Source organism: Thermobia domestica, chromosome 14, assembly GCF_964235325.1.
Source record: "Thermobia domestica chromosome 14, izTheDome1.hap1.1, whole genome shotgun sequence".
NCBI lineage: Eukaryota > Metazoa > Arthropoda > Insecta > Zygentoma > Lepismatidae > Thermobia > Thermobia domestica.
In genome coordinates, this window is record NC_137467.1 from 16667609 (window position 1) to 16689069 (window position 21461).

At 33.9% G+C, this 21461-nt stretch overlaps 1 protein-coding gene across 8 annotated transcripts in view; it reads left to right on the plus strand.

The window, feature by feature from the left end:
• Nucleotides 1–19080, plus strand: part of LOC145669547 (protein brain tumor-like) — a 229349-nt gene extending 210269 nt beyond the window's left edge. For all 8 annotated transcript variants that reach the window (XM_081737735.1, XM_081737736.1, XM_081737739.1 and 5 more), the window contains one exon: nt 5513–19080. In XM_081737735.1, the coding sequence (XP_081593861.1) occupies nt 5532–8045 (2514 nt within the window). In that variant the 5' untranslated portion in view covers nt 5513–5531 and the 3' untranslated portion in view covers nt 8046–19080. The remainder of the gene's footprint in view (nt 1–5512) is intronic.
• Nucleotides 19081–21461: the final 2381 nt, after the last annotated feature.

A 21461-nucleotide genomic window follows, 5' to 3' on the forward strand; every position in this document is an offset into this window, starting at 1 on the left:
CCGTACTCCTTTTCGTTTCTCTCATCCAGGTGTAGATTGTAGAAGTGTAGGACATGCTCCGTCATGCCTCGTCCGGTGCTTGTGTTGGGTTAGGCTTTTGTAATGTGAGCGGATGACTTACATTATGATTGGGCTCAGCAACTTCCTGCTACCTTGTGCTGGGTGACATTCACTACCGGAAGTATTCTTTCCTCACTTTTTAAGTGGTTCGGTATTGAATAGTAAAAGTGCTGTATTATCTTGATAGCGTTATGTTCTTTTTTTATTGTTTAGTGCCTTCCTTGTTTTTGGTATATTAGCTTTAGCAGGGTCGGATCCAGAATTTCTCACCAGGGGTGCACCGATAACTCAGTACAGTTGAATTAAGTTCGAATTTTCTAATGCCTTTAGGCATCTGTGGTGTGAATGAGGAATTTGTCCTGGAATTGCTCACTGTCTGGTCTCGGGAGTGAACTCACGACTTTCCCAATGCAAAACCATCGCTTTACTGAGCCACGGGTGCTTTCTGTCGGTATAATTTCAGTATATAAATTAGCATGGTGCTATAGATCAAAAATTTCTTTAATCATGGACACTTGGAATATGATGAATACAGTATTTATATCGTACAGAATCCTTATAAAAGTGTTGCTATCTTCACTGCTAGCTTCTAATTTTAGATAGTGTATATTTACAAAGACCGGTGCACCCCCTAAATCCGGCCCTGAGCTTTAGGTATTATACGATGACTTGGGGAAATTGCATTCAGTGAAACCAGATCTGTATTTGCATTTTTAAAGAGTTTTGCAAATTTACAATGTTCGTCCATCTGGAAGACAAAAAAATCTCTAACTTGATGGATCACAGTTTCAGGACAGGATATAGAGCAGCGTTTCCCAACCTTTTTTCAAGTTGCGGCACACTACAGGTGTAACTTGAATTCTCGCGGCACACCCATATATATATATATATATATATATATATATATATATATATATATATATATATATATATATATATATACTTATTATTTGTAAATATAAAATACCATGGTATTTTTATGTGATTACTGATCTCCTTCTTACAGAGAAAAAGAGCTCGATCACTCATTTTGCCCCGTGGTAAATCATTATGCTTATTTTTCATTCTAATTTTAAAATAGAAAACAATTGCAATGAAATATAGGACTCGGGTTTTTAAAAATCCACTTTCTCTTTCGAAAACTGTATCTAACCTTTCACTAAAAGGGAAGATCAGTAAATAACGAACAAATAAACAAATCTCCTATACTTTTAAAACACAAATGTGTGGTAATTGGTATGCATGTTTGCTTTGTTGAATTTATTGAATTATATGTTAAAATTTCAAGTTACGAAATAGTCTGCAACAATAAAGAAGCAATAATGGTCATGACAATATGTTTTTCAACATTAAAAATGTACAGAAAAGTAACACAGTATAAAACTTAAAATTGTAGATTTATAATAGAGTAGAGGTTCATAGTAAAGTGAAATACAAAAATACATTGCCCCTATACCTTGGAATTTGGTTCCTATAGAATTAATTTGTTTCGATTTCCTCGCGGCACAGCGGTTGGGAAACGCTGATATAGAGGTTTAAATTAGAAATCGAATTCGTTGGTAGAGAAGTTAATCAAACCGGAAGTGGCAAATCAACCTAATTACAGTGACATTTTTTCTTTTTATCTAGTTTTGAAAATGCGCAATTAAAATTTTGTGAATTGTATGGCCACACAAGTTTAACTATATTCTTATGGTTGTGATGACTTCACTTGTTTTCACAGTGTACCGAATTGAACAAGTAATATCAGGCTAGTCCTATATCTTTCCTGGGCTGTAGCACCAGGATTTTTTTTTTTTTAATAGAAAATTTAGGAATCTTCCACGTATATCGCATATTGTGCCATGTATCAGATGGCGCGAACACGTTTCATGCTATTTTTCATTCTTACTGCTACATAGTAGCAATTAATTTATAATTGATTGATTGTGCGTGTCTCTGTGAAGAATGCGGGATTCATTTGCAAATTCATTTGTTTCCTGATTAATTAGCTGTCACTTCTCGGTAATTAGCAACCGTAATCATTTATAGTAGTAACACTTCAGTCCACAGACAGGAAGCCCATGATGTTATTCATGAAAATTGCGTATATGATTGTGTTTTGTCTGTGTGGCAATTGGCTTCATAAAATTATTATTATATATGCAAAATATATTGATTAACCGCGGTGGCCCAGTAGTAAAACACTCACCCCTGGTGCGTGGGGTCCTTCGTTCGATCCCAGCTCGCGCCAAGTGAACTTTGAGTTGGACAAACACTATGCTCCTGGGTTTCCTCGGGGCTCTCTCGTTTCCTTCCATTTAATTCATTGCACCATTGCATTCATTTCTCTTCATCACAGTCTCCTTTAGCCTACTTGGCATAACCCTGGGACGTAAAACTGAAATATTTCATTTTTATATGCTATGACAATCTGTTAGGTTAAATCTGCGAAACGATGCTTTCTGTCTTGTGCTCGTAGCTGTTGCAATTATTATGATAGAAACAAAATAACGTTAGAAACAGGACGGGATGTTTGCGAAAGGCAACTTGGAAATCGTCCACCAGAAATTCGTTGATGCCCCCACAAAGTGCAGAATCCAGAATGAGCGTGAGGCAACTTGGATTGCCACCTGAACGAACAGAGGTCACCGTCGCTTCTATTTTAGCGCGGAAAATGACTGTTCCCATGGAAACGTGTTGACGTCGGTTTGTTTGAGAAAGCAAGTTGAGAACAGAAGGGGAAAGGAGATATTCATGCTATCGATTTAACGGATAGTAGTGTTTTGCTGACGGAGGATGGGAGAGGAGGAGGGGGGATCATGCTGTTGCGATGGATGGAAAAGTTCGAATAGTAAAAGCAATCGTAGCTTGATATTACACACACATAACGTGAACGATTAGTAGGTACATATACCTAATAGAGTTGAATTTTCTCTTCGATTAAAGGATATTGCATCGGATGGAAAAATTGAATTCTAAATTTCAATGAACTTCAATATCTCGGGTGTTTTTTATATAAATCTAAAAGTCGATACGTAAATCCCTAATCCTATGTCTTAACAGCCTGTTCCTCAACTACAGCTCCTTCACTTCTGGGCTTTGTATGTACTAGTTGTTCCAAACGACCCTTCGGCTCGTGTGTATACTATCGTAAAAAAAATGTACTTAATTAAATATTCTACTTCTTTACATTTATTTTTTAGTTTGCTCACCAAGCATTCTAAACTAAATGTAATATTTTTTTTGTAATTATTTAAGGATTTCGGTGTGCAGCCAGGCGATATGTATTCTTATAAAATACTAGGAGACTGCCCGTTCTTCGCACGGGGAGAATAAGTTTTATTTTAAACATAAAGGGCAAATGGGAGCTGAATTTAGATTTAAATGGGATCGGAAGTGTTACTTTCGTCTGAGTGGCTCCGAAAACTGTGAATTCAGCATTACTATAGGTCATTTCGATCATTTTTAAATGTCTCTCCCCTAAGCTCCACCGTGATAGTGAAATCATAAAAACCATCCCAGGCCAGAACCTTACCTATGCTGAAAATTTAATCGAGATCCATCGGATGGTTCAAGAGTTAAAAAGTCATTTTCAGTTTTATAAATTAGAATTCTTATAAAATGGCAAGTTTAAAAAATACTGTTGTTTTTTCTTTGGGGGGGGGGGTAAAGTTAAACAATACTCAGAAGTGTCTTCCTGAGGGTAAACCTTGCGCCCAGTTCTGTTAGTCTATTGCTTCCTTTTGCTCAATCAAAAAATGTATTCTTGTGACAGTTCAGAATACATCACTAAAAATTAATTAAAAAGCTATTTAAAAGCTATTTTAGTTGTGACAGTATTATTCTTGGGAGTGCAATATGTTATTCATTGGTTGTAATTTCGAAGTGAAGTACTTACAGAATTGTCCGATTAATACATGCGGCTCAAAAGTAGGTATATATATCCCTGCATTGATCAAGTATAACATTCTAGTTTATGGGTTTATTTGCTTCGGTTCTTCCGAGCTTAAGACGTAAATAAGAACACATTAAGAACAACTAATAAAGAAACAGTCTACCTGATGGATAACAATGAGAAATAATATAAAATGCAATGAGTTGATCAGTACGGTCTCGATGGCTACTTTTGGACCATCCTGTATAGGAACAAAATGTATATTGAGAATAGTGGCGTACGCAAAGGTGATTTCGGGGTTTTAGCTACCGCCTTGAGGAAGATAAGTAAAAATAGACCATTTTAAGATAAGCATAAACTCTTGAAATAATGTGTACGTGGGAGCGTAAATCTCCCCTCTACCCCTTGAAGTCCTGTAAACGCCATGTTTATTATTTTGAATCCGAAAACATTACAGTAATTTATGCAATATAAATGAGAGATGGACCAGTAAACCCATTAAATTCATTCTGATATATTACACTGACTGACTGCTTCATTTGGAATTACAGTGTAGCCTCGTTTATCCAGACTAACTGGGACCAAAGGCAATCCGGAAAACCGGAAATCGTGGTAATATAAACAAAACAAGACGTTAAATAAACAGACTTACTGTTTTCACATTGTTTCTTAACAAAGAATTGATCCACTGTATTCTGATACAAATACGTGTGGCGTTTGAATGAAGCACGGTGATGCAAACGCTTTATCATGAATCACTTCAGCTGGAGTGGTGTCGGGCTGACGCTCTGAAGTACGCCATGATGTTTGTCAGCTGATGCACGTCATCTGCATGTGTCGAGTTTTTTTTTTTTTCAATGTGCAAATCTGATCCGGATCAACGATGGTCGGATAAATGGGGATGTACTGTATATGCATTTTCTTGAAATTTTTAACATGAGAATCTGATTAGGATTTATATTATAAGTGGTCTGTTATACATTTAAGATCAAATAAACGTCAATAATACCAGTGGAAAAAATATTAATACATTAAAAAATATATGGATTTTAAAGAGTGAGTCATGGAAACTTTTTATGGAATTACATCATAAATAAATTAACGAAGTGAGGAAAAACCCACAGACACAACGTTGTATTTCTTTTTTTTCTAAATTGGAAAATATTAGAATTCAAAATAAAATAGCAATATCAACTTTCCTATAAAAGATTTTCACTAGTAATTTAAGGTCCTGAAGGGGGGGGGGGAAGGACGTTTCCTGCGTTTAAAACTGGTAGATTCTTTTTTTTTAAAGATAAATGATTCTAAATTTTTGGATAGGAAATTGGGCAAGGTTTGGCATGCCGACGGCGAAGTAGTTCAAACTATTGATAATAGATTGGTCAAACTTCTCTGTAATGCATGAGAAACTATTCTGTCCAGAAGTGATAATGGTGCTCCTTACTCCAGACCCTTCAGTAGTTGTATAATCATGTAATTTTTTTTAGTGTATGTTCACAATAAATATATGTATATAATGATAGATATTTGTTTTAAACATCGAGCATTAACATAGTTTCCTTCTTTATTTTGCAGGGATGAAGGCTGATTGAAGATGGCCTCACCAACTCCATCGTTGGAATCTTTGCCTGCAGCTACTACGATTGGGTCCTTAGTTGACCAACCTGAGCATTCTCTGCCTTTGGACACTCCTGTGAATGGTTCTATTCCTACTAGTACCAGCAACGGATTTTCTAACAGTGGATTGGGAGGCTCTTTGGGCCTAAATACCAAGTGTAGTTTGTGCAATGAGACTTACACCATCCCGAAAGTCCTTCCGTGTTTCCACACTTTTTGTCAGCCGTGTCTTGAGAAGAATCAAGAACATCCAGACAAACTAACGTGTTCACAGTGTCACCAGGATTGTGTATTAACATCACAAGGTGTTGGTGGTTTATTGTCTGATTACGCAGTCAGTAATCTTCTTGAATCATCTGCGATCGAGGGTTCTTCCCTCCACTGTACTGGTTGTAAAAGCAAAGAATCAAGTGCTGTTGCACGTTGTTTCGATTGTGCGAATTTCCTTTGTCCTAACTGTGTAATGGCACACCAATTCATGCATTGTTTTGAGGGCCATCGAGTTCTAACCTTGGGGGAACTCCAAAGCAACAAGGATGATTTGAAAGTTGATAAACCTGTGTTTTGTCCACGCCATAAAAACGAATTGTTAAAGTATTTCTGCCGTACTTGTAACATCCCGGTATGCAAGGAATGTACCTTAATTGAACACCCAAATGGTATTCATGACTGTGAACATCTGAATGAAATCGGCGCTAAGCAAGTAGAACATATCAATCAGGTTGTACAAGAAGGGAAAATCAAAGCAACTGATATACGAAATACGTTGAAAAGTTTAGAACATACCTCCAGTCGGCTCCAGATCCAGTATCACAAAGCCCAGAATGAAATTAATGATACGTTCCAGTTTTATCGTTCCATGATCGAAGAAAGGAAGCAAGAGGTGTTGAAAGAATTGGAAAGCGTTTTCAATGCGAAACAGATTTCTCTTAGTGTTTTCGGTCAGAAGGCACAAGAGACTGTGGACAAAATCTACCAGACCTGTGAATTTGTTGAACGGCTTACAAAGTATGCAACGACTACTGAAGTGCTAATGTTCAAAAAACTCCTGGATTCGAAATTACAGTCACTTTTGAGCTACACTCCAGAAGTGAATTTACAGACAGTCTGTGATTTGGAATTTGTCTCTAACTATCAAGCAATTCAAGTAGGTGTTCGAAACACATTTGGGTACGTAAGATCGAGCTCCGATATTCCAGTGGGACCAAGCAAACAGCCTCCTATCGCTCGCCCCACTAATGGTAGTGCACATCTGAATGGCGGTAGCAGCAGTGGGAGTACAGGGAGCACTGGCAGCAATGCGAGCAGTACCAGCAGTTTAAATGGCACCATTCCTGGTGCCATGAACGGTAGCAGTGGCGGGTTAAATGGTGTTATAGAAAGACCTTACACGAATGGGTTGTTGTCCTCGTTTGAATCAAACATAATTTCTAAACGTTTCAGCTCAGCCAACAGTTTGGGACCTTTCTCAGCGTCAATTGGGGATCTGAATTTGAATGGTATTAACCCATACGAAAAATGGTCTAATGGTGGCAGTGATAGCATCTTCCAAAATGGCAGTGACCATTTTCCACTTCCCTCAGGACCTGATCCAATGATTGATCTAACTTCGAAATTGATGTCCACCACAATATTTCCTCCAAAATCTCAGATCAAGCGGCAAAAAATGATCTATCATTGCAAATTCGGCGAATTTGGGGTAATGGAAGGACAGTTCACTGAACCGAGTGGCGTTGCTGTGAATGCACAGAATGATATCATAGTCGCTGATACCAATAATCATCGTATTCAGATCTTTGATAAAGAGGGCCGTTTTAAGTTCCAGTTTGGTGAGTGTGGCAAGCGAGACGGTCAGTTACTATATCCGAATCGAGTCGCTGTTGTGAGAACATCAGGAGATATCATAGTAACAGAGCGATCTCCTACCCATCAGATACAAATCTACAATCAATATGGGCAGTTCGTTCGCAAATTTGGTGCCAACATTCTTCAGCATCCTCGAGGTGTAACTGTGGACAACAAAGGTCGTATAATTGTTGTAGAATGCAAAGTAATGAGGGTGATTATCTTCGACCAGATGGGAAATGTACTTCAAAAATTTGGCTGCTCAAAACATCTGGAGTTCCCGAATGGTGTTGTGGTCAATGACAAGCAAGAAATATTCATAAGTGATAATCGCGCACATTGTGTCAAAGTTTTTAACTATGAGGGAGTTTACTTGAGGCAGATAGGTGGGGAAGGAATTACCAATTACCCTATTGGAGTTGGTATCAATTCATCTGGCGAAATTCTCATTGCAGACAACCATAATAACTTCAATCTCACAATTTTCACTCAGGAGGGCCAACTTGTGTCTGCTCTTGAGTCCAAAGTGAAACATGCCCAGTGTTTTGATGTGGCACTGATGGACGATGGATCTGTGGTTTTAGCCAGTAAGGACTACAGACTTTATATATACCGGTATGTTCAAGTGCCCCCCATTGGGCTCTAAGAAGGATTTGTAGGAGAGGGGGGACTTGGATCATTTTACTGCTCATTCCATCCCAAAAAAAAGAAAAGAATCTACTTGCCAATAATTGGAAGGGTCCTATTCCTCCCTCGTCCAGTTCCTTCCCCATAAGATGAGGACTTCATTAGTTGTTTTCCATTACGGTCTCCCATGAATCCTTCTGTCTTGACGAAGGTCTGTGGGTGGACTATGTTATTGTTGTTGTAATTAAACACATATCCCTCAAGTCCCCAACCTGTTAATACTTACACAAAATCCACAACCAGAGGTGTTAAACTCTGGTTTTTCATGTTGTTTTGTGGGTCAGAATACGTTATTCTGCTACGGCCCGGATCATGTGAGATCTCCAGACACTTAACACTGGACTGAAGCTGTTTTTCCCCCAGGTTAATAACGGGGGAGTAACAAACAAATATAATAATAATAATAATAAAGTAATGCAACCATTCCCTACACTTTGTTCGTGCATTTTTGAGAGGAGTGGTGTGCGAAGTTATATCTGTTGTTGTGTACTCTAGTTCTTAATTGCAAAACAATTTCTTCCTTGATGATAATATATATATATATATTATAGATAGATAGTTTTGTACCGTATTTCCACATGTTGAAACTCAAAACAAAACAAGTAGATTGATTTGAGAAGTTGATGACCTTGAAACATTGGCTCAAAAACAGCGAGTGGGAGGTAGTTTGTGTCATACGACACTCTCCTGTGTTGTTTCATTTTGTATTATGCATTCAAAAAAAGTTTTGACCAAAAATTCTTGAACTATCAAAAGATATATATATGTATAAAAAATAACAGGGACTTTGACATACGATGGTGCCTGGGCCACGTTGTACAGTTCTGGCATGAATATATGCACCTGTTTAATATAATCTCTATTTTAATATACGTGTTTTTGTGCCGTTTTGTGACATTGTACAAGTAGCTATAGAGAATTAACAGTGGACTGTTTTATACGATAATAATATAAGGAATCCAAAGAAGGAATAATTTAGGTCGAAGGCAACAGTGGTGGTACCTCTCAACTTTGTTTTCAACTACAGTGTTGGCTTTCCTTTGTTAATACTGTGAACTTTTATATAATGTCTATATATACATATTTTAAAAAAAAAAAAATTGATCAAATATAACCTAGTCAGTCAGAAAAACAAATCAGACAACCCATGACTTTTGAACTAAATATATATATATATATATATTGGGCAAAAAGTGCTTCGTTATTACTATTATTATTATTATTACTATTAATAATAATATTGCCATAATTCAGTTTGTGGCTCGTATTGAACATGACTTTTTGTTTTTAAATTATTATCACTTTATTTTTACGTACTATATTTAAGTTTGGTAGTATTTCTTTAAAAAAAATGAAGATCGGCACATAGAGCCCAAGTAATAGTAACCGTTGTTTTTTTTTCTTTTTTATATATAAAAAAATAAATCGTTATCTTAAATACAGACTGTCAAATAAAAAAAATATTCTTTGTTGTAAAAAAAAATCAAGTTCGAAGTTAATTTTTTATATGTGTGTGCGCGTTTGTGGTATATGTGCGTGTGCGTATATACATATGAATATAAATATATATATATATTATCTATATGTACATGTAAATGTTGGCTTTAATATGAAAAACTAACACCAATTTTTTTCTTTTATGTTGACATTACTGAAAAAAAGGATAGATCTGTATTTGTGTGCCATTATGTTGCTGTACATGTCCATATGACATCATGTGGACCTAGGTGGCCATCTTCTGGTGTCTTTTGATCAGTGTAGCAATATTTATCCGATCTTAATTTATTCCTGATTGTTTATTATTTATATATTATTATTATTTTCTTTTTAAACTGAGAATATAGCAGGCATTTCTGAAAGAGTTGAAAAGAGAATATAATTTTTTTTTGTGTAATGTATATTTATTGTTTGGAGCAATACACGTACTTTTGTTTTAAGATAGGAAAAGAAAGCAAATATTGTTGCATGATAGTAAACTATTCAAGCAAATGGCAATATATATATATATATATATATATATATATATATATATATATATATATATATATATATATAATAAATATATATATGTAGGTAGATGTATGTATATGTAAACTCGTGTTTTAGGTTATCTGAAGACATGAGAGAAATAATTCTGTTGACTAATTATATGGTTTAATAATATGCAATATGCATTTATCAGAGATAAGTCAAAATGCGTATATTTTCCATTTATCAACAAAAAAAAATTAAGTGCTCTGCCGTTTTCTTTTTTGTTTTAAAGGGGATTTTTTAAATTCGTTTTAATGAGTAGCTTTTTGTTTCAAATTGTTTGGTTGTATTTTTCTTATATGAGTTTTCTTCCAATTTTTTGTCATGCATTTATCATACGTAGTCTGTCCACTGTGTTCTTAAACTTAAAGCGCTAGAATCTAGCTCTGTTGGCTTTTATTTGCAGTTTTTCTTTTTTAAAAAAATCACAAAACACGGGTGTCATTTGTTATATTTTTATGTTTTTTTAAATGTTGCAATAAATATTTCGTAATTTGGGGCAATTTAAGAAAAAAAATGTAAAATGAAATTTTTTGTGGTGGTCTCGTGATTTTTCTGAGTGGATAGACTATTATAGTGCCCAGATTTACAAAGGAAAGTCACACAAGATATTTTAAGGGTCAGGAAGATGGTGTTACTGTAATGATCATCATTAAAATGTGTTAGTATGACAATCCAATCCTCCACAACGTTGTTATAGCTTGATTTTTGATTGAGAAAAGTAATTTGAATGTGTGTTTTTGAAAAACAATTAAGTCGTGATTTAAATTTTTGCAGTAAATTTAATGATCTTCCTAACCCTGTAAATGTTTTGTGCTGTGTTAAAAGTTTTAAATAATAAATCTTAATTCCTTCGTAAAGAATTTCAAGTATTTTTTTCTTCTTGTAATGTACAGAAATTACTTTACGAAGAAATTGAAGATGTTTTGTCTATTGTAGAAGGGAATAAATAAATCTTAGGACAAGTTAGGCCAACATTTGTATAGTTTCGTATGGCCTAGTTGTACTTGGTTCTTTGTACCATGCATAGTACAAACAACAAAAATCATTGGAGCGCTGGAGCTTGTAACAGGAAAGACTGAACGGAAATATGAGATATTTAATATTTGTTAACCCATAACTACCATTTAGACAAGAAGAAAATCCACTCCCGTTTACCCTCCATCTCTTACTCCAAGCTATTTGTGAGAAATTGATCTACAACAATCAGGATTTTTGATCCAAAGTTGTCAAAATCCTTCTATAAGTGTTGCATTCCAGTTCAATTGTGTATCGTACATATATATATAAATATATATATAGTGCCCGTACCCTTCCCTAACTAAACCGTGTTCTCAATACCCCATCATTTCCATTATTTCTATGCAATGAAATAATCAACATAATTAGTTACGATTAAGCTCAGATGTATATTGTCCATGGGCTTCATTCTGCCTATTTATACAAGACCACTTGTTTGTAATGGTCTTCGTAACAACTTCCCAGTTACTATCGTTGTGTGGAAGTATTTTTTTCAAAGTTAGCAGATCATCTTTAGATAATGTATTTGGCCCTGTACATTTTATACATTGAGTAAATGTTGATTATGAGAAAAAGAAAGTAAACTTCATTAAGTCAATTACTATAGGGAACATTAATCCATGGGTGTGTACATATTAATATATAGCTTTTCCTGCTTTTGTAATGTAAAAAGTGCTCTGTAAGTGTGTTTCTAGAATAAGAAAGGTGGCTTTGATGTTTCATTTAAAAGAATTTTAAAAAAACATCATTGGTAGTAGGTCCATGGTGTGAGATTTTTAACGAGTGAACATTGAACGTATCTTCGAACTGGTTTAGATTTTTTTTTTTTTTTTTTTTTTAAAGGCAGCGTTTAATAATTGTGGTGGTTCGGATCAGGGGAGGTTTTGCTCATGTGTACTGCATAGGAACGTGAAAATGAGCTGGATTTTTTGAAAATAAAAATTGGAAAACACCAAATGTGTAAACACTGCAGTGTACACAGCCTCATTATAAAAGTGAGCACCCAACTCAAGTATTCTGTTGACAATGATATCTCTCTCGTTCTCTTCCCATATAAAACAGACTGTGATTGTTCATATTGCCTTCCCGTTTTTCCCAAATGTTAAATAATAATAATAAGAAATAACTTAATTTATTCAGTGCAATGTATTGAAATACTTGAAGAAAACAATTTAATGCAACTTAAAACACTAATATAGATACAGAAAACGTGTTGATAAAAAGAAAAATTAAAAAAAAAACTTTTAGTGCTCGCTTTTGAAATGTGGCACTTATCCATTGCTACCTCAAAACAGGTGCAATTTTGAAGCAGTGGATAGATTTTTCCTGCTCGTATGCAAAAATAAAATTGTAGTAAGATATTTAAAACAAACAAAGTATATAAATTGCTTCTTGCGAGACTGTTGCTATAAGTATCTCTCATTGCGTCAAACATATAAAAGAAACTAATACTGCAATTCAAAATTCTGAAACTTGTTGCTGAAGAAAGTACGTAATTATGTTAAGAAATAATGGATATTAGTCCAGTATTGGTATAACTGCAGTTTAGAGGTCTGAAAAAATCCTAATTCACAATCTTGACTTTAATGTATTTTAAAGTTTGATTTGTATTTTTACTAACTTCCAATCGGTAAAACATTTCTCAGAAACTAATTCCGGCTTAATGACCACATTTAACGTTAATTAGTCTTGAATATCAACCTAAATAACCAGAAACACACTATAAGGATACCAATACTTGATGAAAAATATTAGTAATACGGGTTGTTTATATTAGTACTGTTAAAATTCGAGTACTCGAATATATTCGGTATTAGAATAATCGAATATTGGAACAAAAGTACAAAAAATATTTGAATAATTTTAATAACAAAAATCTCTACGCTTTAGCGTGTGTAAATATTTTGCTCTGAATAATAATAAAAAAACAAACAAACGCATTATTGAGACGACCCAATGAGAGAGACTTAAATTACTTTGTAGAGATAATAGGTTCTTTTGATAAAACCACTTTTGCAGGTTGTAACTTTATATAATATATGAATCAAAATGAAAATATTTCCCCCTTTTTGCCAGCCATCTTTTTCCAGAGCTTTTTCCTTCCAAACAAGAGGAGTAATTATTATATTCTATATAGAAATGATATATATTTTCGAAAAACGGCTGCCAATATGCATGTATGTGATCTTCGTAGAATAGGAACCTTACTAGCCGAATGTTCGAAGAAAAACAAAATGGATTTTTAACGTATTCGCGTCGCTTCATTATCAGAAAAAATCTCTTTTTAAAAAAATGAAAATAACTTTTTAATTGTACATATGTGGTACTTTTCTCTGTAACAGGGATCTTAGTATTATTGCTGCTGAATTTTTTTTTTTTTTTTTTTTCGACGTACTTTGTGACAAGTCATCATGCTTAAACTAACCGTCATGTATTGTTGTCTAATATTTCACAAGTTTCTGAAGCGGAAAAAAATAGTAGAAAACTTTTTTATATATACACGACCTCACCAGTGGTCTAAAGAGTTTGTCCCCTTCTCCCCGTCATTTTCTACGATTCATTCTTGTGGTAGCAGTTGGAGAAAAAAAAAAAAAAAATACGTATAGGTGATTCCATGGAAAATGAACAATTTGTGTGAATGTATGTGGAACTTTGCAGGGTAGGTTGTTGCTTATTGTAGAGCATTAGGCTGCTTTTTTTCGATGTGGTAGATAGAATTGCCCAGTTCGGACCAGTCTGGTGTAACCTGGAAGCATTACTTAATAATGTTTTTACTGTTGTTGATTTACATTATTGAGAACGGGGGGGAAAATTAGTATAAGCTTGTCAGGTTACACCATAATTGTATTATGCAGCTAAAGAATATATTCTATGTATGGAATTGAAATGTTGTGCTCAATCTGTGTGTGCGTGTCTTTTGAATGTAGAATATCTTTACTGCCTTAAGTATATTTCATCTCCCCCATCCAAGAAATGTATATGATAATATATGGTTGCCGACTATAAATATATATATATAAAGAGATGGAATTTAGGGTACATGTAAGTTTTTGACACAATTGTTCTCATTGTTTCATTACCACTGGTGTTAGGTAAGCGCAGTATATATATATATATCTTTCTATGTAAGGTCTTTAAAATGTTAAATTTCATGGTTGGAGCACAAATTTTTGGAAAAAAAAATAATAAAAAAAAAAAGCTATATTAATTGTTTGTATGAACCTCAAGGTGTCCCCTTGAATTGTGTGTGTAACCTTCCTATTACTTGGACAGGAAAAGAAAACACACACAACATTTTGCTGTTAAACTTGTTTGTAGACTTAATTGTTTAACTACAGACTGATGTAACAATGACCAGTGTCCCTTTGTTAATTATTGTGGTTTTTAGGTACAAAATGCCGAGGGAGTGTGCCAAGTACAGAGGATTTAAAGAATAAAAAAAGAGAGAACTTACGTAGCTTTTTTTATATATGTAGAGAGAGAGAGAGCTGGGTTATTAACGAAAGCCCGCATTGAGTGTAGATTTTTTGTGATTTATTATTACTTATTAGTTCGCTAGTCTGTAAGAGAAGAGAGGTAGACTGCAAATCTGTTTTCACATATTTGCCTAGCTTATTTACAAACCGATTTTTTAATGTAAAGATACATCGTCCAGTCATTTGCATTTTTCATGGCACCAGTTATTAAATTTATTACATTTTATTATTATTACTTTGTGTAAGATTTGTAAATGTTAGTTTTTCTTAGTTTGTAGGCAGCTTCTTACTGTTGATTACGATTGATGGGAGTCAAACGTACTCTCGAGAGTTTTTTTTTTTTTTTTTTTTTTTAGTTTTTTGTTGTATTATGTCTTGCTTGTTATTTTTTCTCCTATTAGCATTCCTTATTTTATTATTTGTAGTAGCACTTCAGTCGCACTAGTACTTGATTTTATATATATATTATTTTTTTTCTAAAAAAAAAAAAGAGTAAAAATTGCGTAGTGAAAATTCTCCACCTTACGTTACTTTTGCTCCTTTTGTACATCGATGTGCAACTAAAAGTTGTTGCATCTAAATTGGAAAGCAAGAGCAAGGATCAAGGTTGGAGATACTGTGTCTGTTGTAAAAGAACAAAATAACCCTAAAGTAGTTTTGTTATGTTGTTGAAAAAGCTAGCCCCAATTTTTTGGGTCTGGTTCCGTTAAACATTTTTGAAAACATACTCACTCCTTTTTTATTATTATTATCATTATTATTATTATTATTATCATAATTATTATCACAGTTCCCGAGGCTTAACCCTATTCCCTACCCCACCTTCCTTTAAAAAAAAGTTCGGTTGATATCCATCCAGATTGTTCTGCTTTTTTTTATTATTATTATTATTATACATATGCATACACAAACACAACCATTCCCCAACATCTTCCCCTTTTCCCTCGAGAAGCAATTGTGACAGTTTTAATTGTTGTTTTAACTTGACTAATATTTTGTATTGGAAGTGTCAATCAATTGTAAATTCTTTGTAATACTTGTACTTGTTCAGTATGATTTAAAAAAAAAAAAAAATCAACTGTAAAATCACATATCCTTAATATTACGATATACAGTAGGTTACATAAAGTAGGAAAAAAAAAGTTTTTGATAGCTGCTTGTAGATTGATGCTTGCACCGTGTAATTTGTAGTTAGATATATATATATACATAATATAATTAAAGGAAGGATTTTAAAAAGTTGGTTCCCAACCTTCCGTACATTTTCCCACTCGGGTTGGTGCTCATATCGATATTTTGTGCACACAATTCGTTGAGGTTGGCCACCAATGTTGTTGTAGTTGTTATTCTATTTTTTTTTTTCATGTCTGACCCTGAAACACGAGGCGAAATTAGGCCTACTTGTACTCATGAAAAGACTGATCTACTAAAGTGGGAGGGATTGGTAGCATTGTAAATGAATGTAATTTTTGCCTGCCAAGAACTACTACTACTATTATTATTACTACTACTAATACTATTATTATTACTGGTACATTTTTAGAAGAAAAGATAAATTATTTAAAATATTAAAAAAAATGGACGATCGTTGAACAAATTTGTTTTTTCTTAATTCCTTAATTTATTTTTTTGGGACTCTTGTTTCGGGGGCCATTGTTGGAAGCTTTTATTATATTTTGAAATAAAAATGGTAAAATAAAATATTTAAAAAAAAGGGAAAAGTCCTCCATGAAGATTTCAGATAAAAATAAAAATGCTAACAATTACTGTTAGGTCGCCGACCAGTTACAAGTAAGTGTATCTTGATGCTAGCACTGTGGTGGATCCTGTTTCTTCCTTCTTGTAGTCTTTCAAATCTTTAAATCTCAAACCTTGTATTTTGAAATTTAAACAAATACTGAGTGAACCATCTTATTTTTAACATTTGATAACTTGCTAATGGAGGACTGAGAGATTTTCTGGTACTGTGTGTTTGATCTCGTGGCAATGTGTTTTAGTAGTAGTCAAAAAAATGTGCTACAAAGAGATTAAAAAAAAAAAAAAAAAATAAGTCCCACTTCTCTTGAGCTTGTTGTTTTAGTAGGCAGTGCGCATGTGTATGTATGTATCTGTGTGTGTGTGTGTGTGTGTGTATATATATATGTGTGTGTGTGTGTGTGTGTGGTCAGATAAAAAGATAACGGACAATTGTCTGTAATAATTAATAATAATAAACTATATATATATATATCTACAAATATTTACCCCAATGTTGAAATTTTTTCATTTTCCTAATCAAGTAGTTTTGATTAAAACTTCAGAGGAAAGCAAGTCAGAATTTTTTTCAAGTAGCCTTATAATGAAATAATAAAAATTAGTTTCTTTCTTTAAAACAACCTCTTTAATACTTAATTTAATTGCATGTGAAAATTTAAAAGAATTGTAGAAAAAATGGGTAAAAATCTACAGTTATATTCAGTGGACAATAAAACTGTGTTATTACTGCGAGGGAAATTTTCAAAATTGTTCTGTGATGCATAGTTTTTTTTTTTTTTTCGTAAAAAAATGTAACATTTAAACAGAAGTGACACAAGCCTTAAGAAACATGGTTCATCTATTTTCTTTTTAAAAATAACTCCCTTCACGTGACTTCATACTGACTGCCGAGTTAATTTCCTTATTTAGTCCACGGTCTGCGCACTTTTCGGTAGGATTCAACGTATTTTGTTTCAAAGGGGCCACAAGACTATTAAACATGTCAGTTCATATCAATAACTTTCATATAATGTCTTGTATGAAGCCCATACATAAATTTTATCAAGGCGGTCGATATATTGGAAGGAAACTTGAAATTTTTCAGTGTATTATTGGATAGAAAATTTCCATTGCACTGAAGTACGTTACGAGGTGTTGGATCTAGTGAAAAATAGGCAAATAAGTTAACATTTTTTCCCTGAAACAATAATAAAAAGAGCTTCACGTCACTAAATGAGCATTTTTGGGGGTGAACGGGAATAACTATTATTAATATATCAGGTACGAGTGTTGAAGTAAATGTTATTAATAAATTTTTTCAAGAAATATAGTATTTTTTAAGATTATGTGAAATTTGTTATATTTGAAAACTAGAGTACAAACATGTTGTTTCGTTTCACTAGATCAAATTCCTCCGTAGATTTAAAAAATATATATATCGAAGTGAATATGTAATATTGTATTCCTCAATTCCAATGCAGAAGTGCTTTCTATTAGAGAATATCTGGCATAACATTCCAAATGTGTTTTAAAAATTTTAAAAATAAGAAAAAAATCTGTTGATACATATATATATCTCTCTCCCCCAAACTTCTTTCTACTACTACTACTAGTACATGCGATTTATATGTTGTGAAACTACAGTACAGGTAAATAATTACCATTTTTTAATGAATAATTAAGAAGAAAAATAATACCGTTGTGAAAAGGATGTGCATATGTTTAGTTTTGTATTCAGTAAATAATAAGAAAAAAGGCATGGTTTTCATAGTAGTTTGTCCAGGTTTCCTACGACAATTTTTTTTTTATTTCACATTATTATTATAATTATTATTAATTTTTGTCAGAAGTTTCTATTTTTCCATGGACATATTCTTGTTAACTATTGTGTGCCTAGTCAATGCTATCAGGAGAACTTCTACGACAAAATCTGTTGTGTGGTTCCAGCAGAAATACAACGCTGTTAGTTGCAGATTTTATAAGGACAGAAAAATAAACTTGCCTGCCCTAAAAAAAAAATAAAATAAAAAATGCTATGGAACCCGTAGCAGAGATATTTATTGCACAAGTTATCGGTCTCTGGCGACTATATGATGTCCTAGAAACTCCCAGCCAATATATATATATTTTTTTTCATACCTGGGGAGGGCCCTGTTAAATCTGTATTTTAGAGAGTATGAAAAAATGTATTATTGTAAAAAAAAATAGTAATTGTGTCTGTGAAACATATATTAATGTTTGATTTTTTTTTAAAAAAAAGAAAATGAATCTTTGTTGTATACAAATTATGGTTATATATTATGTGAGGTTATTATTATTATAATAAAAAAAAAATATTACCTATTCCTAGGAATGTGTGGACTGCAAAATAAGGGTTTCATAAATAAAAGGAATAAGTTGTCAATAGTTTGCGCATTTAAAAATACAAAGGCTATTCCAGAGTATATAAAATATATATTATTTTTTAAAATATACGAGGAAAGGACAGAATGCCTGGGGGCAAGTGCAAGTCAACTGTGGGATAGCTAAACTGTCTGCAGAGTTACTTCCGATTTGAAGGTCCATCCAGCAGTTTTTTTTTAATAGAGTTCTTTGTTTTATTTCGTTTACTTTTTTAAATGGATTAATTTATAATAAAATTGATTTGAAAATAAAAGTTTTTATTGTCTTTCATATCAGTTTGTTAAAAGAGTGTATTACGATGGTATTCAATAAATATTTTGTTTGCTTGAACTTCAGGCTTTGTTTTTACAACCTGGATTTCTTGTTTTGAAGGGTATATATTCTGTGCTTACTGCTTTTAGTCATCGGTGCCGTGCCGTGTAAAATCAGCGCCTGGGGCGAGAGAGTACGACGGTGGCTCTGTACATAGGTCCACAGAGCAGCCGCGAAGTGTAAAAAAAAATTCAAAAATAAATCCTTTATCTTGAGCACTTTTTATTATTACTTTTTCATTCCGTTTTATATATATCGTTTTTTTCATCCCGAATTTGGCGCACTTTTACTTCGGCGCCCGGAGCCGTCGCCCCTCCCGCCCCACGGCATGGTCCTGCTAGTCAGAGGGACGGAAGAAGTTATTGTAGCAAAACACTGGAACGAAAAGAGGTAGTTGTACTATAATTCCAGAATGTGAGTTTCATTACTTTAACTAGTGTTAAGCACTATTCCTATATACAAAATGGCTTGGATGAATGCTGTTCCGGTTCAGTAAGAAGTCAATATTTCTGTGGTCGATCCTGTGTCTTCAGATAATTGAAGAGGTACCGTAAATCCTGCCAACTTAGCCACCTTCTCATATTGGCCTGGTTCGTCTGTTAGAGACCTGCACGGGCCGACTCTGCTATTTCTTTGGGCTTGGGCGGGCCGACAGTTATTTCTTTGGACCGGGCCGGGCTTGGGCTAGCCGACACTGATTTCTCTTCAGGTAGGGCCGGGCTGGGGCCGATCAATTGCAATTCTTTAATAATTATAGACTTTCGTTAAATGATAATTGGAATAAAGCCAAACGTTGAAGAAGTGTGTCCTTGAAAAATGTTACAACGAATGCAATAGCTAATTACAGTTTGTGTTGCTTAGCGGCTCCTCTTTTACTATAGAGGATTCCAGGCATTATGCGGTAAATTAAGCTCTGACCTTGACCTTCACTGAACTCAAAATATAAGAAGGGGTGGGAATGTTTTGCCTGTCGCTAAACAATATTGCCATCTTCACTTTACGCTAAAAATCAATTAAGTTAGATTTCTGTTACAGGGAATGGAGTTTTTGTTCTCTTGATGACAGGCAAAGTTCTAGGAGGCAAGCGTCAGGTTGTGAACCAAAGTTTAGAAAATGTTTCTGAGGGTTATGTCAAATTTAGTACTAAATTTTGAGAAAGATTCGGGCTCGAGCTAATTTTTTTAAAAAAATGTCGGGCCAAAAACTTAAAATTTATCGGACCGGGCTTGGGCCAAGAATTTTAAAAACTTATCGGGCCGGGCCGAAAATCTCCAAAGTTTTCGGGCCGGATTGAGCTCGGGCCGAAACATTCGGCCCGTGCAGGTCTCTATCGTCTGTCTTATCTTGGAAGTTGGCCGCATTCAAGCAATGTTTACCCCATGATAATAAAGTTAGCTTCGTACCTTGGCCATGCAAAATACCGTTTTGTTATTTTTCTTAAATGTTTCGTATTCCCATATGAGGCAGATGTTCTGTATTTGTGATTGGAGACAGAAGCATGGATTCGCATGATTTTGTTCTTGGAGGTCAATGGCCAGAACACTGCTCTGATAAAGGGGTGGTGAAGGAATTAAGGAAATGGTTGTACGTATTAGTTTACTCAGTTTTAGTAAAAATGTTACCCATAACGACTCCTTTCATCAATAAGGAGCTTTAGTAATACCGGAAAATTCTCAAGATTAAAGCTAACCATCTCAATTGTCAACTATTGGCACGTGACGGCTTGTCCAAAGATAGTGGTTTTGAGATACGAATTTCCTTAAGATTTTCTCAAAACACCTCTTGCTCCGAGGGAAACCTTTGTAACACATTAACAAGAAATAAGACGATACTGTACACTCATGTTCAAATGTCGCATGTCTATAAATATGTTGTTGTAGGAATAGAATTTGATAACGAATTCACCCGGTATTTCTTATATTGTTAGTATGTGTATACTCGTAATCGGCATACATGTATGTGGCAAATTTCATGTCAAAATAGTAAATAAGAACAATAAAACAAAAAATTTATTGTCCATTTAGCAACATTTTGTTTTACTCATTCTAATTTTCGTATTTATAATTCTTTTCCTATGAAATTTACCACAAATATACATTTCCCGATTATACACGTAGTATCAGTATTAAAAGTACTCTGCAAAATCATTATCAAATTATATTCTTGCAAGAGGACAGTTATAGATATGCGACAATAATTTTGGACTTGAGTGTATATGTATTAAACATACTGTAGTATTTTTTTCTAGTACTTTATATTATGGTTATATAGATGATTTAAAAGTAGCTGTAGTGCCATTGCTTATTAAAAATTTACAATCAAGTAATGCATGTACTAGAAATCCTATTCTAAAAATGCAATAATCACATTTTCTGTAAGCTGGCCATAGACAAGTTTCA